The 25258-nt window shown below is 39.5% G+C and overlaps 1 protein-coding gene across 1 annotated transcript in view; it reads right to left on the bottom strand.

Moving 5' to 3' along the window:
- Positions 1-12676: 12676 nt before the first annotated feature.
- Positions 12677-25258, bottom strand: part of HS2ST1 (heparan sulfate 2-O-sulfotransferase 1) — a 150732-nt gene continuing 138150 nt past the window's right edge. Inside the window, exons 5-7 of the mRNA XM_063428360.1 lie at positions 23214-23311; positions 17066-17223; positions 12677-14705 (exon numbers count right to left, since the gene is read on the bottom strand). Coding sequence (XP_063284430.1) covers positions 14479-14705; positions 17066-17223; positions 23214-23311 — 483 coding nt within the window. The 3' untranslated portion in view covers positions 12677-14478. The remainder of the gene's footprint in view (positions 14706-17065; positions 17224-23213; positions 23312-25258) is intronic.

Below are 25258 nucleotides of genomic sequence, written 5' to 3'. Positions count from 1 at the left end.
TGTTGTGTTTGTGGGGACTGTGTGTGGATTGTTTGTATTATTTATACGAGGGGAGACTTCTGTCTATCTAGCAGTGTAGGTGGCTATCCTGGGGTTAAGTGGGGACCAGGCTGGCCAGGTACAGGAGCTGTGATCACTGCAGCTGGTTGCTCTACTCCAGTGCGAATTCCCATCCACAAGTGCTGGGAGAAAGAGTTCTGAGATCACTTCTTCTAAGTGCTGCAATGTGTCAATTGAGGCCTGCCCCTCACCGCCTGCAATCACAGTTCAAGTTGCGCATATCTGAAGTTCCACTGGAACCCCTGATAGGTCAGAGTCTGTTTGGGTCAGGCAGCCTCTACTGCCATGCATGGCACACGTGCCGTAGGTTGCCGACACCTGCAACACACTTTACATGCTGGCTGACATTCATTTCAAACACAGACAACCCTGTACCTATTATTTAATGTCCAAAGTGTTTTGAACATTTCTCTGTAAAGGAGAGCGTTTACTTCCCAGGATGTTCATTATTATGTTTACTTTTTCCCTAAACATTGTTTAATTGTTTATTCAATATTGTAATTTCCAGAGAAGTGACAGATCCCTTATTTAGAAATCCATACCATGTTAACGGTGCAGACAGTGCTAAAAATATTGAAATAATGAGTTATATTCCAGTACATACAACATTTTCCAGTTAGAACACTCATAGAAAATGAAATAATGGTTCCAATAACTTTAGCAGTAACACCGTAATCGGAGGCAGGCTGCACTGACAGTAAAGAAGATCTGGCCAGAAAAGTAAACATTTATTCACTAAACTGGGTTCTGTCTTATGTGAATAACAAAAATATCAGAAAAACAACAACAACCCAGGTTATTTGGTCTACATTTTGCAACTTGCTCCACCACAGATTTGTTTAGTGACTAAACCCTTTATTGACGCATCAATGGGTTAACTTACTATGGAGCTCTACTGGCTGGCACAGTAAAGGCTGGCACTGCTACACGAATGGTTGGAAATCAGCCAGGGCTGTCAATCACTATTCCGCCTCTTGGCACGTACTAGAATGATGACTGATAGCTGTGTTCTCCCACCTGTTTCTGGAGCAGCTTTTGCCTTTTATTCCTGCTCGAATACCATATAGAACTGCAATAGCAAATGTATTAGCCTGAAATATTGATTAGATATAACGATTCAAAGCGGTTATATACAAAGCAGATTGTATTGTTAATGATTATTAGCATATTTCGTACAGCAGTCAGGGAGAGGTGTATAAATAGTATTGCAGAGCTGCTACATAAGCCAAAGTTCTTTATCTTATGTTTTAAAGAGAAATAGATCAGAAAGGAAGAAAAGAACAGATTCTGGAAAAGGAAGAGAAGAGCAAACAATAGGAAAAAGGTCACTTGAACCGCTTAAACCTGTTTTATTTATAACACCTTGAACATGCATGTGTGTTTATGAACTTTTTTTTTGTCACTTTTTATGTTTTGTGCTTTGTTCCCCAAAACTCTATTCCTCAACACTGAGTTTTAGTGGGAGAGTTGGGTCCTTGACCTTTTGGCCACCATATCTCTTCTAGTCCTTTAAGGAGATTCCTTCTTTGGACGTGAGGAGGCAATTTATGGAGCAGTCAGTTTCCTCGCTGCAAGCAAGATCCAACCTTTCTGTATGGTCAGTCTGGGGGAAATGTGGGAGCCTCAAACCCTCTAAGGGTTGTTTCCTGAAGATTAGACTTGGATGTCCATTAAGGCTCCTAATCTATGGAAGTTTGGAACAGGTCACGCAGCATTGCTTGAAGGAGAGTAAAGGTGTGCAGTGCAGCACTTGATAAAACACACCATAGGCATCAAAATAAATGTAATTAATATCAAGTGTAATATCCACATAACATGCTGTGGGACAGAACACTAATACCCTGGCCATGGCCTTCTAGCTCCTAGTACCCTGAAAGCTTCTCAAGTAAAAAGAGGGAAAGAGGGGAGAGAGAGGGGGTGGTGTGGTGTGGTGTGTGTGTGTGTGTTTATACACACACACACACACACACACTTTTCATTCCACTTGACTTGACCGCTTTTGGAAGCTGAGTGCTGGTGCCAGCAATGTCCTTATTTAATTAGAGAAATAAACCAAATGTGCTGTGTCAATATAAGGCGCTTAAAGTACATTTACATAAAGAATTCAAAAAGCAGCTCAACACTCGTGTTAATACCTCTAACTTAACACAGTAACATGCAGACCAGATAGTGGAATATTATTTGAGTGGGAAGAACCAACCACATCAAACAAAAAACAGTGGAGCACCGAATATGTATACTTACCCTAAAATAAGGGAATGAAATACAACAGAATGCCTGAGGGAAAGAAATAGACAAAATGTGGTGCAGTATGTCTTAAACAAATAGAGTAATATATTATCCGTATAAAGCACACTCACATGGTGCAGAGCCTTAGGGGGGATAGGCTCAAATCTCATGCGCAGAGGTATTTATAGTTAATACCAAAACTTCTTCAGTGTAGAGATGTGGAATACTCAGGAATAAAAAGAAAGATAAGACATATACAGTGCGTTATCTTCACTAAAACTGTGAATAAAATATAGCAGTCACTGCTCACCTTGTTGAGAGCCAAAGTACTGGGCTCTCAGGATAATGCGCACTGTGCCTTTAAGAAGGCACAACTCTTCTTTACAAAATAAAAAAAAATGTGTTAGAGTGAGTGTGTGTGTAAGTCTGTTAGTGTGTGTGTCTGTTAGTGTAAGTGTGTTTGCCTGTGAGTGTGTGTCTGTTAGTGAGTGTCTCTGTGTGTCTGTGTCTGCTAGTCAGTGTTTGTCTCTGTGTGTCTGTTAGTGAGTGTGTCTGTTAGTGTGTGTATGTTTCTGTTAGCTAGTGTATGCCTATCTGTCAGTGAATGTGTGTGTGTGTATTTAGAAGGCAGGGCGGGGGGGGGGGTTGGGTGGGAGTGGCAAGGGGGTGGGGGAGGGGGCGCCTGAGTTTTGTCCTGCCTAGGGCAGCACTAAACCAGGATACACCACTGGCTACATCCAACAAACAAGTTGCCACTATTCACCTTGGCTTTTAAATGCACCAAAAGCACAATTACTTAGGGTAAAACACAATTGCACAGACACTGTGTTCCAAAAACAGGCTCATAAAATTATTAAAGACTTTTCTAAAAAGGGATATGACAGACAACTATTACAGACAGCTTACCATCAAACATCACTCAGAGACAGAGAGTCCCTATTACAATACAAGCATAAACCAGCTACATTTGAAAATAATGAGATACCTTTTATATGCGATTTTAATGCTCAGGGCAATCAAGTAAAGAGAATAATCTCTAAACATTGGCCCATTTTGAAAAGTAATGAAACATTGAATATACTTCTACCAGACAAACCCAGAATAATATACCGGGGAGTACCCAATTTACGTATCAGTCTTACAAATAACTACATGAACACAAAGACTACTAATCCATTTAACGAACCCAAGGGCTTCTACGGCTGTGGGGTATGTGGAGCTTGTAGAAGCACAAATATTAAAAAAATAGAAATTAGGGAATTCCTACACCCAAAAGACCCCTGTGACGGTACAATCCGTTACTCCGTCAAGCATTCCCTTCTTCCCATAAAATAAAATCACCAAGTAATCCACAGAGTAATAACTTGCTGGTATCGCCAAATAATCCACACATGAGCCAAAGCTTAATGCTGGAACAGGACTGATTTACTGACACACAGAACTCACAATTTATGCAACACAAAACTCCTCCTCTGGGCCAGGCTAGATAATTCAGTTTTAGCAATATACATAGCTCAATTATCTGCTGGCAAGAACATTTACAGTTTAACATACTTTTTACCTAACATTCATAACTCTAAAACCATACATCACATTCACATACAACTTACATATTCACAATCAATCCATTCAGGGGAACAACATATTAAAAAATGGCATGAATAGGACCAGGGGTTCAAAAGTTAGTAAAAGTATCTTTTGTCCCTTACTGGCAGCATGGCAATCTGGTTTAACCCCTTAAGGACCAAACTTCTGGAATAAAAGGGAATCATGACATGTCACACATGTCATGTGTCCTTAAGGGGTTAAGCAGGTTTTACAGAGGCCTCTATCCTGGAGACAAAGGGGAAATTAATCCAATTATCCAGGGCTAGAGGCAGACTCCATTAACCACATGGTTACAGAAAGACATAAAATTCTTTAAAAATACATACAGTCATCTTTTACACATAACACACAGACATTTCACATATCCCCAGATAGCTGGGATCTGAACGCACAAAACTACCGAATAGCGCTCAGATCCTATTCACACAGTTCAATTGCCATGGAGCTAAAGTCTTTCCCATAGTCTTTCATTATATAAATAGGCTCCATGGCATAGCTATCTGGGGGTATCACCGCTCACACAGGGCAAGTACCGAATGGCCCCACTGTGTTTAAAGGGCCAGAATGAGTGACATGCACTCTGTTAGGGCCGAATACTGTTTTTAAAGGGCCCAATCTCCCAGGGCCATAGTCCAAAGGCAGGAGGCGGGCAGCCAGGCTTCTCCAATGCAATGTGGCGAGATTGCTCTCGTCACATCTCTCCCCTTTTCCAAACAGACTAACAGGGTATCTGACCTCCTGCCGGTCAGTGCCCTTGTTAGTCCAGCAGCCCACCCACAAAACAGAAACAGCAATACAGCCCACCCACAATAACTGGTTACTACACCTGGGTAGAGGAGAAATTTGTCCATGTCCAGATGCCTCACCATGGCTGTGTGGGGGACTGGTAGGCTGCCTTGGTGGGTTGCTGTGTGGGCAGAGACCAGTGGTACTCTGCCCGGATGCCAGCACTACCAAGGGAGTAGTCTGGTTGAAGCCTGGTTGCTGTCTCCCCTTTAGCTGCACCACTCTGCTGCTGGAGACCGACTGTCTCCCCTTTAGTTACACAGCTCTGCTGCAGGAGACCGACTGTCTCCCCTTTGGCTAAACAGCCCTGTCGTGGGGGGGCAGGACCGACCGTCCCTACCCCCTGGGCTGGAAGTGCAGAGACCACGGTCCCATCTGCACAGGTGTGGGGCTTACTGTCTCCCCCTGGTATGTTAAGCTGCCGCTGGGGAGAGGTGGTAGCAAGCTCCTCTCCCATACATACTTCCAGCCTCTGTGGAGGGAGACCGACTGTCTCTGCTCCCAATACAGGGTCCTGCTGCTGGGGAAAGGGGACTGTGCTCTCTATTCCCGGCACATCACTTGGCCGCTGGGGAATGGAGACTGGGCTCCCAATTCCCGGCACATCACTCGGCCGCTAGGGAATGGAGACTGGGCTCCCAATTCCCAAAAAATTATGCTGCTGCTGGAGGGCAGGATCAACTACCTCTGCCCCCTTTAACTCAGCCTGCCGCTGGGGAGGGAGGACGCTGCTCTCCTCTCCCTGCACTTCACACTGCCTTCCCGGCATATCACTCTGCTGCTGGAGGGCAGGAACAACTACCTCTGCCCCCTGTAACTCAGCCTGCCGCTGTGGAGGGAGGACGCTGCTCTCCTCTCCCTGCACTTTACACTGCCGCTGGGGATCTGGGCCGGGTACCCAGCATCCCTGTAGGGCCGGTGGAGAGACCTTGGTCCCATCTCCACCTGCCATCTGTGTGTGTCTCCTGGTTGCTGTATGGTGGAGAGATCTACCATCACCTCCTCCCGGAACTCAGGCCGCCGCTGGGAAGGGAGGTCGCTGCTCTCCTCTCCTTGTAACTCACTCTGTCGCTGGAGACGGGGTGTCAATACCCCCAAACTCCACAGTTGGTACTCGAAGTTCCGTGCTTCTTGGTTCTCAGCACTCAACAAGCGCATCACGTGATGGACCACTTCATCTGAAGGGTTTGGGCCAAACCAGACCAGCCGCGCCTTTACTTCCTTCATGAAATCAGCACCCTCATAGTACTGTGACAGGCGGTTTCCAATTCACTGGCTGCTGTCCAGGGTCTTGCTAGCCCCATGTTGCTGCAGATAGGGACGCTGCCCATAGCTAGCTCTATCCCTTGAGTTCCTCCGAAGCCAGGGTCGCTGCACGAGTGCTAGCGTTGCCCTCCATGCACTATATACCAGTGCTTTCCTTGAATCCTCTGTGCAGGGAAAATCCCGCCGCTTGCCACCAGTTGTTGCGGACCGTTTCACACACAAGAGGATAAAACCCAGTTTAGGCAATAATCCCCTTTCAGATAGACCAGCAGCTACTGCAATCACCAATCTCCCGAACTCCAAACTGTATGAATCTTCCAACTCCCGAACTGGAAACACACGAACCCTGGAATAGCTGAACAGGAAAAGCATGCAATCCGCATACACTCCTGGCAGTCAGCATACAATCCAATTCCCCCAATAACGAGATGACACTTCGTTTTGAGGGTCAAGTAGGAACTGAGGCTGGTACACCCAGCCTGGTTTTTATTACAGTTGTTGAGAATACAGGACCGCCCACAGGGAGGGACAAAACAACCAATCAATCTGTACAATACACACAGACACTCCCACACAAAATCCTCCCCTCTGCCTGTAATATGATTACTGAACACAATGGGTAATCTCATTATCACAGGCAGAAGAATACAGTTTTATAAAACATATCACAGGGAACCCAAAACATGCAATAACCCCATATAAAGTATATCCTCAGAACCAGGGGATCTGGGTGAACCACATTTCCAAAATTCACCCAGATCCATTCAGTAGTTTGGAAGATACATTTTCATGCAGATTCCGCAGAACATATACAGATTATATAAAAAATAATTACTGTATAATGTGTCCCCTGTTGTATAGTTTGAAACTACTGCACAATGTCTTTGTGTACCAAATACCGCCGAGATGGCACTGTGTAGAAAAGTCACAACAATGTCTGTGAGTTAAAATGGCCGCCATCCATTGTTCTCACCATGTGCTTCATCCATTGTTCTCACCATGTGCCTCTGATACATGAAATGGTGGCCACCCAGTAACTCCACAGTATGTCTCCAGATGGTTCTTAAAGGGCCAGAAGCAGCATAATATAATACAACATGCCCAAATCAGTTTCTTAAAGGGCAATCTATCCCAGGGCCGTAGTCGCAGGGCAGGAGGCTAGCAACCAGGCTCCTCCAGTGGACAGTGGCGAGGTTGGTTTTGCCACAACCCCCCAAAAAGTTTTAAAATTAAAAGCATTATTACGTGCCATTCTAAGAAAATAATATACATGATCACTTGTCCACGTGGACTGTTATATATTGGACATACTATTCGTCCCTTACAAATGAGAATACAGGAACACAGAAATGCGAGGAAGTTTTTTTAAAACACAGCGTATCCCTTCGCTTTAAGAATTTCCATAATAGTGATCCAAGTAAAATACAATTTTTGGGAATTCACAAAGTGACCCCTAATTGGAGGGGAGACGATTTAATAAACAAAGATGGGACAAGCAGAGATGCGCTGGATATTCAATTTAGATACTTTACATCCTTAGTGGTTTGAACAATGATTTCAAACTCTGTCATTTTTTATAATATTTTTATGTTTTTTATAATATTTTTATAATAACCATTTTTTATGGATTTTGTTATCTCTATGAAATAAACTAATTATTTAACATATAAAAATGTTTTTTAAAATGTATCATACATTTTTTCAGATGTAGATGGCCCTGTCATGTGGTCCTTTTGGAAAGCTTGATGATTTCTTGATGTGACACTTTGTATCTATAAGATTGATTAGGTGAATGAGGATTAATGTTTTTATTGTTCTTTCCTTTTATTATGTGTATTTATATATATACTATACAGCCTAATATGTATTTTGTATTATGGTTAATGCTTCTCTGTTTATTATGTGTATAATACAGTTTAATACCATTTGCAATATTTGTCATCTTATTACCATAGTTACTATTTCTTCTTTATAAGAGTTACTAAATTCTTCCTCCATATATCGCACTTACATAGTTACATAGCTGAAAAGAGACTTGCGTCCATCAAGTTCAGCCTTCCTCACATATGCTTTTGCTGTTGATCCAAAAGAAGGCAAAAAACCCAGTCTGAAGCGCTTCCAATTTTGCAACAAACTAGGAAAAAATTTCCTTCTTGACCCCAAAATAACAGTCAGATGTCTCCTTGGATCAAGCAGCTATTAGCCCACTAATTAGAAATTGTATCCCTGTATTTTATGTTTTTGCAAGTATTTATCCAATTGCAATTTAAACATCTGTATAGACTCTGACAAAACCACCTCTTCCGGCTATGAATTCCATATCCTTATTGCTCTTACTGTAAAAAAAACCTTTTCTTTGCCTTAGATGAAATCTCCTTTCTTCAAGCCTAAATGTGTGACCTCGTGTCCTATGTATAGCCCTGTTTATGAATAGATTTCCAGATAATGGTTTGTACTGGCCCCGAATATATTTGTATAATGTTATCATATCCCCTCTAAGGCGCCGTTTTTCCAAACTGAAGAGATTTAAATTTTTTAACCTTTCTTCATAACTAAAATGCTCCATTCCTTTTATCAATTTTGTAGCTCGTCTCTGCACTTTTTCTAGTGCCATGATATCCTTCTTTAGAACAGGTGCCCCAAATTGCACAGCATATTCAAGGTGTGGTCACAAATCCTTCTCGTGTGTGGTTATCCCTAGTTCACTACCATTTAGGGTGTAAATTGCTTGTGCATTCTTAACCCCGAAGTGCATAACTTTGCATTTTTCTACGTTAAATTTCATCTGCCATTTTAGTGCCCAGTCCCCCAATCTATCCAAATCCCTCTGCAGCAAGGCAATATCCTGCTCACATTTTATTACTTTACAAAGTTTTGTGTCTTCCTGTGTTTCCTTTCCTTATTTCTCGTTATGGACGTTATAAATTATTGCCTTGAGTTACATTGCCGGCTAGCGTTATGACAATACACAATATGGCAATATCGGAAAACCAGAAGTGACATCGGAGATTCTCCGATACGTCACTTCCAGATACACGAAACTTACTGCAAACAGCTGATCCGGCCGACACCCACTCAGACTGGTAAACGATTGGATGAAAGACACATAGGGGGACCAATCACAGACGAACCGCCAGGTATAAAGCCTGTACAACATGCACAGAAGAGGACACCGCTTGAGAAAGCCTGTTGGTTTCGGCGAAACGCGTCTTGGACTGCTTTTGGACGGCAACATTCATTTTTGGGACTTAATACCTGTGGTATTTTTTTTTTGTTGTTTTTATATACCTAATATTTTGGTTAAAAAATGTTGTTAAATATATATCTAAGTCCCATAATTTGCCATTATCCTCTGCTGTAAAGAAGAGTTGTGCCATCTTAAAGGCACAGTGCACATTATCCTGAGAGCCCAGTACTTTGGCTCTCAACAAGGTGAGCAGTGACTGCAATATTTTATTCACAGTTTTAGTGAAGATAACGCACTATATTTGTCTTATCTTTCTTTTTATTCCTGAGTATTCCACATCTCTACACTGAAGAAGTTTTGGTATTAACTATAAATACCTCTGCGCATGAGATTTGAGCCTATCCCCCCTAAGGCTGTGCACCATGTGAGTGTGCTTTATACGGATAATATATTACTCTATTTGTTTAAGACATACTGCACCATATTTTGTCTATTTCTTTCCCTTGAGACATTCTGTTGTATTTCATTCCCTTATTTTAGGGTACGTGTACATATTCAGCGCTCCACTGTTTTTTTTTTTTTATTTGATGTGGTTGGTTCTTCCAACTCATATAATATTCCACTATCTGGTCTCCTTATTTAATTAAACTGCACTGTGGCTTGTGCATGTGGGACCCTATTTTAGCGTATCCACTTTGCTTCCTGTAACCCCACATTGGGTGTTTAGCTATCTGACTGTGACCACTATCTGAAGACCTTTAGCCCTCTCCCCTCTCGGCAGAACAGGCGATCCAAGGTGCAGCTGTTCCACTGACAGATAGCATCAGCTGCAAAGTCCAAACTTCTTGCCTAGTTTGGACATGACTCACACTGGACTTATGTCATAATTGAAATCATTTTTTTTTTTACATTTTTTAAATGTTAGGTGGAGCATGTGTGTAATGCAAACAATTTTGAACTCCCAGATGAGTCGATGAAAGCAAGGTGTTTTAGAAATCCATCAATTAAAAAAAAAAAACAAATTGCTTAAAGATTTAAAAGTAATCATTACAAGGTAAATGGAGCTTTAAAAATCTGGTAGTTCAATTAATGGAACACTATAGCCTTAGGAATACAAAACTGTATGCCCCTGTCCCTAATAGTTAAGGTTCCTCCCAGCGCATGAAACGGTTAAAAACCTTTTAACACTCAACTTATCAACTTAATTCCAGCGCTGAGTTCCCTCAATTCAGAAGTGCTCTACTCCTACTGCAACGTTACGCCAAAGCGCATTAGAGCTTCCCCATAGGAAAGCTTTGAATCAATAATTACCAATGTGAATGTCATGCATAGCGTGGGGACATCCAACATAATTTCACTGAGTTAGACTTCGTGAGAAGCCAGGAAGTGCATCTAGTGTCTGTCTGGAAGACAGCCACTAGAGGTGGACTTAAAGGAAAACTAAAGGCTAGGAATACAACATTTTATTCCTAGCCTATAATAATCCCCCTCGCAGCGCAGAAAGGGTTAAAAACTTGTTACCTGAATCCAGCGATGATGTCCCCTGCTGCCTTCGCTGCTCCTCCCTCAACATCTGTAACCAAGTGCCCATGCGTGGCAAGCATCACGATCGCATTAGGACTATTAGGACCCATTAGAAAGCATTGAATCCATGCATAGCGTGAGCTCATCCAGCGTCAGTTAGGCAACGTGGTAGCACCTCTAGTGACAGTCACTAGATGTGGAGTTAACTCTGCAAGGTACAGTTTCTCAATAACTGCAATAATTACCATTGCAGGGTTAAACTGACAGGGACCCTGCACCCAGACCACTTCAATGAGCTGAACTGGTCTGGGTGCCTACAGTGTCCCTTTAAACCTGGAATGCAAACATTACAATGTTTTCTCTTGCACGTTTAGGAGAAATCGGGGCTTCATCAATTATATGAAGTGGTGTGAATGCCTATATTGTCACTTCAAAAAATCAAATGACAAAGCCACTTTAAAATGTTTGTGTGTTAATTTAAATATTATTAATGCATACCTCCCAACTCTAGTGGAAGGATGGTGAAGGGGGCGGGACACTTTTGAGTTTGTCACTAGCCACACCCCAAAGAGGCAGACACTCTTGGAAAAGGGGCATGTCAGCACAAAAAAAGGACAGCTCTGCCCAAGTGAGTGGCAGAGTCAGCCTGGAGTGAATGCATGTCAGGTTGCCTGTCCATTACTCAGGCCATCCCACAGAGAGGACATAAAGAAGTACTGTTCAGCGCAACCTGTATTGCACTCGCGGTATGATTGTTGGTGATAGTTCCATGGTGTTCCCAAAAGCTGGACCATCAAGGAACTAAGGCAGTACAGGACCGACAAATTGTGAGTGTTAAGCCAAAATCAGGAAGGTTGGGAGGCATGTTAATGATTGAGACAAATTCTCAAGTTAAGACGGGATCTGATCAAAAACAAGCAGGTGGGATGAGATTGGTAGGGCTGAAAACAAAGCAAAGCTCTCTAGTCCCTGAAAATAAAACTTGGCATGTAAACTACAATTCTTGGAGCCAGCTCTGTCAGGGTTATATGCTAGAATAAAAAGTGAAATTGAAATGTAAGGCCAAAGTGGAAACATAGACTCAAATGAATGGAATGAGGCAAAAATCTGATTCTTTGTTAAACTAATTTGCAAATGCCCACCCAGAATCCTTTGCAGTAGTAACATCACTGCAAATTTGTGATTTATGTGGGAAAAACAAGTCTTATGGCTTGACCAGTGTGCAGATTTTTGTTAAACATTGTAATATATATATATATATATATATATATATATATATATATATATATATATTACACACACACACACTGTATCTCACAAAAGTGAGTACACCCTCACATTTTTGTAAATATATCTTTTCATGTTACAACACTGAATAAATGACACTCTGCTACAATGTAAAGTAGTAAGTGTACAGCCTGTATAACAGTGTAAATTTGCTGTCCCCTCAAAATAACTCAACACACAGTCATTCATTTCTAAACCATTGGCAACAAAAGTGAGTACATCACTAAGTGGAAATGTCCAAATTGGGCCCAATTAGCCATTTTCCCTCCCTGGTGTCACGTGACTCAGTGTTGCAAGTTCTCAGGTGTGAATGGGGAGCATACTGGTCACTGGAAGTTCAACATGGCACAGAACTCTGAGGATCTGAAAAAAAAATATTGTTGCTCTACATAAAGATGGCCTAGGCTATAAGAAGATTGCCAAGACCCTGAAACGGAGCTGCATCATGATGGGCAAGACCATACAGCGGTTTCACAGGACAGGTTCCACTCACAATAGACCTCGCCATGGTCAACCAAAAAGTTACATGCTCAGTGTCATATCCAGAGGTTGTCTTTGGGAAAATGAAGTATGAGTGCTGCCGGACAAACAAAACCAAAAATACATATAAACAAACAGATTTGAGTCATCATTCTGAAGAACACCGTGAAAACATCCTTGAGATTTTTTTCTGGATTTGCCATCATCTTACCAGGATTTAAAACTTTTTGGTGCAAATACTTCAAAATGTGCATTATTTACAGCTTTTTATTCAGTATGTAAATGCTAATATTTAAAACACATTACAAAGCACTTCAGTAAAAAATATTCTACAGGTAAAAGTATGGAAGTAGGAAATCTTGTTACCACAGTTAACCAGTTGGTTTTGCATTGAATTAATAGCTATTGCAATATACAGAGATTAAGCATGAACAGATGGGTAAAAAAATATATATAAAAAAAAAAAAACAATAAGCTAGTGATTCTCCAATTTCTCTGGACATGGAGGAAGACCAAATGAAATAAAAATAAAGTACAATTGTTTTTGAATTGCTGTCTAGTGTTTCTGCATTGTACAATAGGGTTGGGTGAAAGTTTCACTCACACTATCCCTCCAGATTCTAAGTGGGTCATTCCTACTCAAGTAGTTGCAGGAGATTAACAACAATACATTTTCATTAAAGGGGGAAACTGCCTCTTTGGGGCCTGATCCTTCTCCACTTCCTATCCTAGTATGACTCTATTCCAGAAGATCCATTATTTGGGTTCTAACGTATTATTAAAAAGGGACATGCATGACTTGACAACTATTTTTTTAAATCAGGTAGCAAACCCTTTTAAACTGATATACAAACCAAAATAAAGCAAGATAAACTTTTAAAAGTATGTAATAAATGTTTCTAAACTTGGTCAAAATGCATTGTTGAGCACACTTCTCAGCTAGAGAAGTTTTTCCAGCCTCCCCATTACCTTACCTCCTACCTACAAATCATTATGCAGCAGCACGAAAGAGATCTCAGACACCGAAGCCTGCATATATCTCTCTGATCAGACTCCTCCTCCCCCTGTTAGATTGTTGCAGGGCAAAGAGATCTTCCAACGGCACATCTTTAAAACTGTCAAACACACCCAGTGCACTTTTCGAGCATTCCTAGGAATAGGACATTGATTGGTGTCCTAAAGCTATTAAATGAGATAGTGGTCTCACAGTAATGCATGTCCCTTTAAATACATAAATAAAAATTACCTAAAGGTTCTGAAATAGACATGTCCCCTGAATAATACCTGCAGACATTTTTCCTTGTCCATTTGAGATATTAAGCATATGGTATTGCATTAGTGGTGACTGTGTGTACTCTGGAGCTCTCCTATTTGTATGACACATTTTTAGTTATTTGATTTATATCAAAGTATATTCCATAAAAATGCACTACTGTAAAATACAGATTTTAATAGTTTGCTCAAATATATGGTTCTAGCTGAAACAATGATGCTTTTAGGAGTGTTTGTGTAATTATTTGTAGTAATTGCCTTAGATGTCTTTTCACCCAGACCTACTGTACAACAATATTTCTAATAATGTGTGAGCATTTTGGATGGGTACATTTTACAGCAGCATGTGCAGTACAGTTTTAAAAGATGTTCAGAATATACACAGGTGAATCACACGTTCATCAAGAACCATCACAATTGAAAATTGGACACAAATTAAAAATAAATGTGGTCAGGAAAACACTTTCTTGAAAATAAAAAGGACCCAGAGTTTGGCTTTATGTACAGTGTATTTTTGGGACTGTCCAGTGTTAAATAGGAACCGTAAGTTCAATTTTTTTTATAGCGTTATCACTATGATCTCGTGCCAGAAGTTTTAAATCATCTGAAGGTCGCGTTTTCTTAGTGGCTGACATTTGATATGGCTCATTTGAAGACAACCGGAGCAAGTTATCAATGAACCGTCTCAAAGGTATAATTACCAACAGAGTCTGTAGGCCTGAAATTAAGTCTTATGAACAAAAGTTGTAAGTCCATTAAACTAGCAGTGTAAACCTCCCTTAGTTTGACTTTGGGTAAATTTTTTCATAGAAAAAGTTTTGTGCCAGGATATACAGCTCTCCATCTTTTTCTCGAACTGCGTGTGCCCTGACAAACTGAAACTGTTCTAGAGCAAATTCATAGAACTCGTTCTCCATCTTCCAGATGTCAGATTGCTGGAGCTTTGCTGTAGTTTCTTTAGAAGGTGCCTTCTTCTCTGTTGTTTTTCGAAGATGGGACTTCTTTCCTTTATGCACAAATGAGAAAAGACGAAAAATAACTTCAGCTAGCTTAACCAACCTAACATTTACACATTCCAAGGTTAAAATACATTGTGAATATACTCATACATGGAAGCCTGGTATGTGTGTATGAAAGATATGGGCATGTCATCCAAACCACATCATTAAAGGATCACTATAGTCACCAGAACAGCTACAGCTTAATGTACTTGTTCTAGTGTGTATAACATGCCACTGCAGGCGTTTTAATGTAAACGCTGCATTTTGAAATTCATTTTTTCAAAGAAAAGGTTTTGTGACACGATATACAGATCTCCATCTTTTTCTTGAACTGATGTTTTGTGTGGGTGGAGATGGTGAATGCTCCCCCTAGAGATGTATTGATTCAATGCATCTATACAAGGAGATGACGATTGGTGCTATGCTGCATTTGCTATGGGAAAGTATTGGATTTCTAAATCTGATGATCTCAGCCATAGTGTCAAAGTGGGGGGTTGAAATAAGGGGAGTTTAACACTTTTCTAATGCAGGGAAAAGGGAACCTAAGTAGCGCTTTTAAAACTATAGTGTTTGTAATCCTGACACTATAGTGTTCCTTTAAGATTAAGTGGTCTGGGTGCCTATGCCATTCCTTTAAACCCTGTACAGGATTATTATCGCTGTGTAATCTATAATTATTAGCTAAGAACAGTTTCATACATTTGTGTGGCAGAAGCAGCTTTATGCACAGCTGCACTAGGAATATACCAAACACCTGCTGGAAGCCAAGTTGGGGGTGGTAAACCTGCGTAACTCAACACCCCGAACATCGGCATTTAACAACAAAAGACTAGACTAATTTCCATACCAAAGTGCTCATTAACACAATTTCAGAAATATATGCAAATTGAACCAAGCAGACAAAATCTTACTGATCTTAGTAAACCATTATGTTTACAATAATCAGTACCCATGAAGCAGAACCCATGGACTGAATTAAAGTAAATGTCACAATTTTTTTTAAATTAAGAGAGAGTGTTATCAAACAATCTGCCACCTTTCTATCATCTTTACGCAAACCTCTGAATGCACACATCTTCTTTGTACCTTCCCCACCATTGTGAAACCTGATCTGTCACAGCTCAACATACCTGTCCATCCCATTATACCATTATCCCATTATTCTCTAATGCCCAGCAGTGTGGTCACCACCTAGTCTTCTTCCTGCCCAGTGATGCAACCCTTCCATACAAATTCAAAATGAACCTGGGCATTTTCCCTAACTAGGTCAATTCTGGTCTACAATAAAGACTTCAACTTCACCTTCGATTCTCTGCAGAGCCACTTGACCAAGGGTCCCTCCTGACAGCTTGCTTGTAATTTCTTTGTCTCTATCCAGTACTTCTTTTATAGTTTTTTTTTTTTTAGTGACTGTAAAGCATTGCTTATTATAGACTATCTTCATTATACGGAATACTAATTGTTAAGCAGTACTCCCTACATTGGCACAATCATGGACACATTTCTGTTACTTTACAATTGTACCCCTCACCCCCACAACCTTTTGTCTCAATGCACAATTTCCCTCTAGATTGTAAGCACACGGACAGGTTTCAGAGTGCCCAATTATAAATCCCGTTTGTAGAATTGTTATTTTTGCATCTATCTATAGATAGAGAAGGACTCTATATAACAACAGTTAAATAAACATCACACATTATATTGATATTTCCTGACTATGGAGAGGGTACACACAGTGTCTATACATACATTGATAGGAAAAGTCAGCCAATTGAATATGAAATGATGATTATAAGATAGAAAGAGTAGTAATATTGTTAAACTAGAAGTTTGAATTAACTTCCTAACACAATCTGATTTTGATGCATTGGTGATTTACTAATTGAGTTTTCTGTTCTGTTCTTTTAGAGATACCTACTATCAGCATGTCTGGACTTACACCCTGCATTTAGTCAAGTCTTTGTGACTTTTATTGGATTTAAAGCACTGTCCACCTTTCCTTTGTGTCTGCCCACTGAACAGAGCTGTGAACGGTTTAGATGGAAATTATGGCATGGTATGGTATGTCTGACACAGGATCTGAGGAAACGTTACATAGATTCATACATTACATATATAAAAAATACTTAGAACACTTAGAGCACTTCTTTAACCCCTTAAGGACACATGACATGTGTGACATGTCATGATGCCCTTTTATTACAGAGGTTTGGTCCTTAAGGGGTTAAGGGACAGGAAAAAATATAACGTTTAATCTGGGTCTCGTTTACTTGGAAATGAGGGACAGTGAGTTACAGCAGTGTTGCTTTTTTTTAATGAACTGGACAGTACAAATTCATGATACCCATTTCTTAAACCAAATTACCTGAACGGTAAAGCTCAGTTGCACCTCTGAAGAAACGGGGCAAGGCTGCTTCCAATAGCATGATGAAATCTTCAAGTTCTTCTGTGACTCCCACAAGAAAGTATTCATTAATCAGGTTGTATTTGGCTTGATCTAAGGCCCATCTGCTTCCCACATTCCTGAAATGACAGATTCATTAAGGACATCTTTTCATATCTCAGAATAGATTCTTAAATAGCTGAATTTACATAGTGGAAAATCAGACACAGAAAACCACATCATAAGATAAATGAAATGAAAAAAATAGCTATGTATTTGTTACTATAGTAACTATTATACAAAAAAATAACATTGAAAAGAGATGATTGCTGTAATATATGTTATATATTGTCATTTTCAAACTGTTACAAACATGTTTTTTTGTGTATTTTTGGCATACTGATATAGCATATTAATTTGTGTGTGCATTACATGTACTGAGAGAAGGGTGTACTTTTATTTAGGAATATTATAATATTAGGAATACGGTTTTTATTCCTAACCTTATAGTGTCCATTTACATACTGAATACTGGTGGTAGCAAGTCCTGTATTAAACCTAAAATTAGTGAAAGGTAAATGCTGTGTGTCATTGGCCATTAGTCAGATGTTAAAACAGTGCAGTGATGCATTTGAAAGCTTGTAGAAGCTAAATGCAGCATGTGTCTGCGGCCATTTGTCACATGTTAAATCCTTCCAAATATGAGCAAATATACGATAGCCAAACCTGTACTTCCTGGTTAAATCATTTTATATTGTTCATGTTGCACCAGCAACATGGTTTTATTACAATTGTGGTGTTAAGGAAGAATTTTCCCAATATTGCCATTTTCATTATTCATATCATAGAAACACATTAGGCCTTTAACCCCTTAAGGACCAAACTTCTGGAATAAAAGGGAATCATGACATGTCACACATGTCATGTGTCCTTAAGGGGTTAAAGAGTATCATATGTCAACTATATAGTGTTCCAGCCTACTTGCAAATGCATACAATAAAGGATTTGAAGAGTTTCGCTAAAACCAAATCTACTGGAATATTAAATTAAACTACATACATGGAGATTGAAGCTTTCTTTTCCTTGGGGAACACACAACAAAATTCCATTCCACACCTCAAAGAAGAGGGGTTTTGTGTGGCTTTCCCTTACAAAATGTCTACTATATGCATAACAATATATCTATATTTCTACTGCATATTTCTATTATATGTGAAAATCAACAGTGACTGCTCTTCCGTGCATACTTAAAAATGTGAGAAATCTCTTCACAATCCTTACTGGTTAAAAAATAAATAAATAAATAAAAAAAAAAAAAAAAAAAAAATCGGAAAACTAATGCCAATACACAACATCAGATTAGGCATGCCTATTCATCAATTGCCAAAATAATAGGTAGACAAAATTAAATTATTTATTTTGTTTAATATCTACCAGTGCCAGTGTAGTTCTCCAGCTAATCTGTACTACCGATTGACACAGCAGGTTGGTATCGAAGAAGAGTCAATGCATGGTCATTAAAACAAAGTACCATTCGGCTGGCTAATAGTAACATCAATACCTCAGGATACACTTGAAAACAAAGAAAGATAAATGTATTCTTTCTGGTAAAAGAAAGTAATATGATTAGTGGTATCATTTGAGTTATTTAACCCTTTGTTTGATATTTACATTCACTATGAAATCCAACCTTCAATCACAGAATTAGAAAAGTCTGTTTAGCTTCAGACATAAAGGCTGAAAGAAACTGGGGAATAAAAAGACTAATTGCAGATGTTCTCTACCGTGCATGCTACTTTTGGGTTTAAAACACTAGAATTTAACAATAAAAAGCAGCCACAGTAATGTTATTAATTCACCCTCCGGATGAGAAGAACAGGCACGCAGCTGGATGCAAGGTTGGCTATGAACAAGGGAGCAAATTCTTTCCACTTATTTTGAGTCTAATGAATCGCTTGATCTTCTCATAAATATTTAATGACGTTTTAACACTTTGACTCAATATCCCGCTGTCTATTTACAGTGAGTTTCAGCTAATTAGTAAATTCCCAGTTCTCCAAATAAAAAGGTTTCATTCTATATAGTCTTATGCTGATTAGCAGAAGTCTTTTACAGAGCCGCTTACAGTATATTTAACCTGCCACTCATCCATGAAGTGAATGGAAACGTCTTATGTTCGCGCCATTCATGGTTTTATATGAACAGATCTTGCTGCAGTCACACACACATACACAAGACGAGGACTAATATGTACCACAAAAACAGCTGTACCACTATGGGAAAATTGGGATATATTTGCAGCGTTAACGTCCAACCCCTTTCACAGGTTTGCACCTTACCTACGGTCATTCAACTAGAAGGGAGTTCTTGCAGCCTGCTTTGTTCACCAGCACAAAGTGTAAGCCTATGCTTCTCATAGAAAACCAATAGAATCAATGCTTCTATGGTGCTTTATAAGGAGCACTACAGGCAAGTGTGTGGATTTCCCTGAGTCCCAATGCTGTTCTATGGTTTTATAGCATTCTATTGGCTGGGAGATTAGTACTGATGACCCCCAGTGGGAGGACTAAAGCTGCCACATGCGACGGATTCAAAGCAGGATTAGAAGTTAAAGTGAATCTGTCAAGACAGATCAAGGTTTGTAGATTTCTAAACATCGAACTTGACTTATGTTTTACAGTTAAGTATTTATTTCAGGAATACTATTAAAAGCTGATATTTTTTTTTTCACTTCCATTACCCGTGTATCCAGCTTATCAATGAAGTTTTCATTGGGTGCTAAGCTTACTGTAAGACACACCCCTCTTACATACTCCTGTTTGGGAAGCACAGACTTGAATCCCATAACTGGTTAAAAAACGCCAACATTTTATGTTGACTTTTTATATATACACATCTGTTCTCTCTCTCTGTTATCAATTTGCTTTTCAAAGCTGCTGCAATAAATTTCAGATTCTGTCCACGTTGCTTTCACGCAGAGCCTGCCTCTCCTCCCTACTTCCCCCTAGGCTTAAATCGAGAAGGAGGAACGGCCAGAGGAGGGATTCCCTGCAGAGCACAGATTTCTTATCTCTGTGCTGATTGGCACATTGGTTGTGCCAATCTGATTGGAAAGAGGTGAAAAGGGATGTTTAACATCTACACATTTGCTAGCAATACTGAGAGTCAGACTCAACAACACTCCAGCCTTATTACAAAATATAATTATAATGCTAGAGTGTCCCTTTACAGTGAACCTGCCATGACCTAGCCATAGATAATTAACATCCAATATTTTTCAAGTGAATATACAACTTATTGATACAATAAATGATACCGTATACTCACCTTTGGTCCAGCGTCACCATAATATGATGAATATTCCATAACAAATCACTACAATCACAATGTATTGATGAATTTAATTTTGGTTTCCCTTGCATACACCTTGTGCTGATGTCTATATAAACTATAAAGTGAAACTGCCTTTCCCACCCATATATTTCTAGGAAGTCAAACATGTTCATAAAGACGATGTTTGTTTATGCACACTTTTAAGGGGTATTAAATAAATTAGAACTGCTGATAAGAGATTAGTTTTGGCTATGCAGTTTGTATTTTAGGAATACTCTATATCAGGGTTTATTCACTATAGAATCAGTTTAAAATGTATACCAAAATAAGTCTGTACAAAATAGCTCTCTTACCATTTATTTTAACCCCTATAAGAAACAAGGACAGATCTCACTCTCCATCTATTTATATAATCCCCATTGAGGACTATCACCTCAGTTGTCACTAAAATGTACTCTATAAAAAATGTGATTGACTCGATAGCTACTCTTGTGGCTGCCCTAAAGCTGTGTCACTGTCAAAATCAACTTCACCATGTCTTGTCAAAATCAACTTGTTCCTCATCAGATAATAAAGGTCTGTTGCAATAGCTGCAAATTTCCCCATAATCCGCTACAATGCAGACCCCGCCAAGGTCAACGAGAACCCAGCTTATTAATGCTGTAAGCAAATTGGCCAGTAGCGTTTCTACATAGAATGCAAAGTTCAATTGAGCTGAACTTGTACTATCATTGAACCACATTTTAGAGAATGGAGTAGTGAGTTAAAACAACCCTTCACAAAGCAAATTAAGACAAACATTAGTTAAACTCTTAAAACAAATGAAATGCATCACTCTTCTTTAAAAAGGCAACTTTATTGTGATATCATTATGTGTTGGCATAGTTAAAGCGGCTCTGTCACCTTCTGGGATCTTGCCATATTTTGCAAAGACCCCAGATGGTGAAATTGCCGCTTGCAGTGAGGTGGCCTAAAGGAGCAGAGAAAAGCGAGTTTTATTTACCTGAACCTGTCCCTCGCAACTGCTACCATCAACTTCCTGCTAACCCTTTTGGGCTTGTGGCGCTTCATCTGCAAGCAGTCGATGTCAGTGTTGTACTCTAGCGCATACCCAAGAATGCAACGACATTAAAGGTCACTGGAGAATCCCACGAGTTTCTCCGTAGACCGTGCTTTTTTCCCCATCAGCCGTCACTAGTGACAGCTGAGGGCTTGACACGAAGATTTTATCTTTAGGAAACATTCTTTTATTTTTATGTGTGTGTGGAGGGGGGGATGGAGCTGCTTTAAACTGATCAAAATAGGAAGAGAAAATAAAATATTCCACCAAATAACTAAAGACAAATGATACATGGTAAAATATAAAACATACCATAGATACAGGTTTCAATAAACTAGTTCTCAATGTATGATTGATACAGTAGAGAAATGTGAAAAACATACAGAGTATGCAGTCACAAGCGGGCAAGTACCACACAAATGAAAACAAATGAATGTATTAGTGTGTTAGTTTCAACTTAAATATTGTTTTATATTCATATAGTCCACTAGCACCAATGGAAGTACAGTTTTGTGTTTAATGGATGTGGAATAAAAGCTAGTTTTATTAAGTTGTGTAGAGTCTGCAGAATTACGTTTATTTGTGCTTTGGAATTGAGGCACAGCTCATGACCAATTATGAGCGTATCTTGGGAGGTTGACAACTGATAAGCAGTTGTTCAAGTACTTCAGCACCACATGTAAGCATGCTGTGATTTGTTTGATTGTGAAACATTTTAACATTGGGCATCAAACTCTTGTCTAATTGCACAAGCAGTCAGAGAATTCTGTGAAGTTTAGTTCAACGATGCAAAGCTTGGGCATCCAGATGAAGATTAATGCTGAAAAAAAATAATTGATGACCATTTAGATGGTTTTGAACCATTTCTGCTTTTATTTTTGCAAAGCAAAGACTGGTCAGTAATATACACCTTCTTATACTTTTTGTATTTCAGGAAGTAATAAAGTAGACCTTTATGTATACATGGTTAGAGGTACTAGTTGTGAGGACGCGCCATCAGATCCACAAAACTAGCACTTTTTGGGGGATAATATTGACAATTATCTTGAATAAATTAATATATTTGAATCTTTTGTCACATGTGCCAAGTTTGTTGTGTGTGTTAGTCTCAGTGACAAAACTTTGTGCATGAACATAACACAGGCAAGGTGCGAGAGCACACTGTGGTTTATTATCTTAACCAAAAACTGTGGAAATTTCACAAGGGAACTGTAAATAGTATGCCAAATAAGCGACCTGAAATATAGAGTATGTGAAATTTTCCCAACTCTACATTATTGAGAATGCAGATTTAGCAAACAAACTCCATAAATACGTTCCAAAGAGGTCTTCGTGTCACTTTGCACCAATTGCTGCATTGGGCGTATTAATCAACTATAAAATGGGTCATTTAAATTGGTATATGGAATAGCTCAGCTTGTTATATATAGTGCTAGATGATGTAATATGACTTTAAAGTGTATTAAAAGAATATATGTTGTGAATGTGTATGGATTTTAACATGAAACCTAACAAGCACAAATGTTCAGCGTTCTCTTGTACCTCTCATGCTGAAAGGAAGGAACAAAATGAATGGATGAACTTTAAATTAAAGAAATGCTAGCGATTGTTTTTGAATCCAGCCAGTCACTCCTCTTTAATGTCCCTCTCCTCTCCAGTACAAATTCAAATTTGTTAAGTATAGATTACAGTGATAAGATACTTCATTAACAAGGTAAGCCAGCTTTATCTTCCTACCAGCATTCTGAGCTGTGGCCACAGAAGAACGGGATCTGAAGCCAAAGTTTCTCTGGAGCGCAGTCAGAGCCTCCAGCTGCTACACATTCATCAAAGGTCTGGAAGAAAGATAAAGATGTACTGTGAGACATTAATTTCAATCTAACATTTCACAAACCGCACTTCACCGACATATAGCAGGGTCATGGCAACACACTGCAGGGGAATGCCATTTTTCTTTCATGCATATTCAACATAAACTTTAATTAATTCTGCTGTCAAATGACAAATTGTGAATTTGTTACTAGGGAATACTTTTTTTTTTAGTTAATCCTGCCGTGAATCTAAGCAAAATACAAGAGCATATTCATTACAGTTCGCAGACTGCATCACAAGAACATACCATATGTTCTACATTAATTCTTAGCCCAAACAACTTTATATTTTTTCTTGCTGATTATAACATATTTAACATCTTGTTGGGGAATAAGGGTAGGCAATTTTCAACATCACGTGAATTTCAATACCAAACTTCATTCAGCATAAGCCAATACAGGTTTACATTTTAGGTAAGATTGACTATATTGCATGTATTTTGCAGAAAAGTAATGATGGTCCAGGCACTTTTATTGAGCAGATTTATTGAAGCAGATGAAAAGCAAAGTTTCAGCCCAACACAGGGCCATTGTCAAGCGTGACAAATACTCTGTGGAGAAATCTCAGGCACTCACTGTGAGATGTTCAAGGCAGTTTTTATTGGATCTGCAACGTTTCGACCTGTACCCAGGTCTTTATCAAGCTTGATGAAGACCTGGGTACAGGTCGAAAATGTTGCAGATCCAATAAAAACTGCCTTGAACATCTCACAGTGAGTGCCTGAGATTTTTTCATTTATGTAGATTGTATGGGGTTTGCTGACCCATGCTCAGTGCACCCAGTGTTCATTTTTTGTGATTGAGTGCAACCCTCTTTTTTTTCTAAATTCTCTGTGGAGGGCTGAAACGTTACTTTTCATCTGCTTCAATAAATCTGCTCACTGGATTTATTGTGAGGATTAGCCAACCTCAGGCAGGGGTTGCACCCTGGAATCCAGGAGAGTGCAGTATCCGTTACGGTAATTATATTGTATGTATTATCATTTTATCTAAGTGTATGGGCCAACACCTCCTCCACCCTTCACATACAAAGATCTTGCCCTTTGCCGATTCAGGTGTACCTCCACCCCCAGTAGTGTCACTAAGGCATCATTAGCCAACCCAAAAAGAACAGTTCCAGGCTGGGTAATGTCAATTCTGTGCAAATTGGTATTCTGTTGTCAACACACACAGAATGCTTGTGACAGATGTCCAAAGAAAATATTGTATTATAATACTGCAACACTTAAAACAGACAGTACCTGCCCCATTTACATTTTGTGACACATTTATTAAATATCTATTAGACATGAATTTAACTATAGAACAAACTACAAAATGAGCCCTCTTCTTACTAGAGGTCATGTTTTCCCAAATATCACCAGTTCAATTCACACTGGATAAAAGTAGTAACTTATCTTTTTAAAATGGAGATCTCTATGTTATCAGACCTCAAAACAAAGTTTTTCAGCATCTTTTAATTTCTTACACGAGTTTAATTAGCAAATAATGTTCTCCCAACCAATGATATACTTCACTGTCTAAGATGGATTTAACGTTATCAACCCAAGGAGCTTTGTTTGTTCTAGCTCAGATCGCCATATTTGGTGAATCTTCTAAGGTCATGAAGGGAAGTTACATATGCAAGGAGACAATATGCAATATTCCTCTATGGCAAGGTTCAACAAATCCAAGGTGCCAGGTCACCATGGCGTGTAGGATATGTGAGGCAGTTACCCCCGAGGCACATTGCCGCTGGGGGGATTGTGGAGGCAGACAGCTGGCTCTATTGTTGCTGGGCAGTGAGGGAACTGTAATGTGTCTGATCTGCTCAGTCGTGCGCAGGTTAGTGAGGCTGGGGATGGAATAGGATGTCATATACCGAGCCCAGCCTCACTAAGCCGCGCGCAAGGGAGCGGTGCAGGGACAACA

The sequence above is a fragment of the Pelobates fuscus genome, chromosome 7 (assembly GCF_036172605.1).
Source record: "Pelobates fuscus isolate aPelFus1 chromosome 7, aPelFus1.pri, whole genome shotgun sequence".
NCBI lineage: Eukaryota > Metazoa > Chordata > Amphibia > Anura > Pelobatidae > Pelobates > Pelobates fuscus.
The sequence above is the reverse complement of the archived record's forward strand: the minus strand, read 5'-3'. Positions and strand labels throughout refer to the sequence as shown.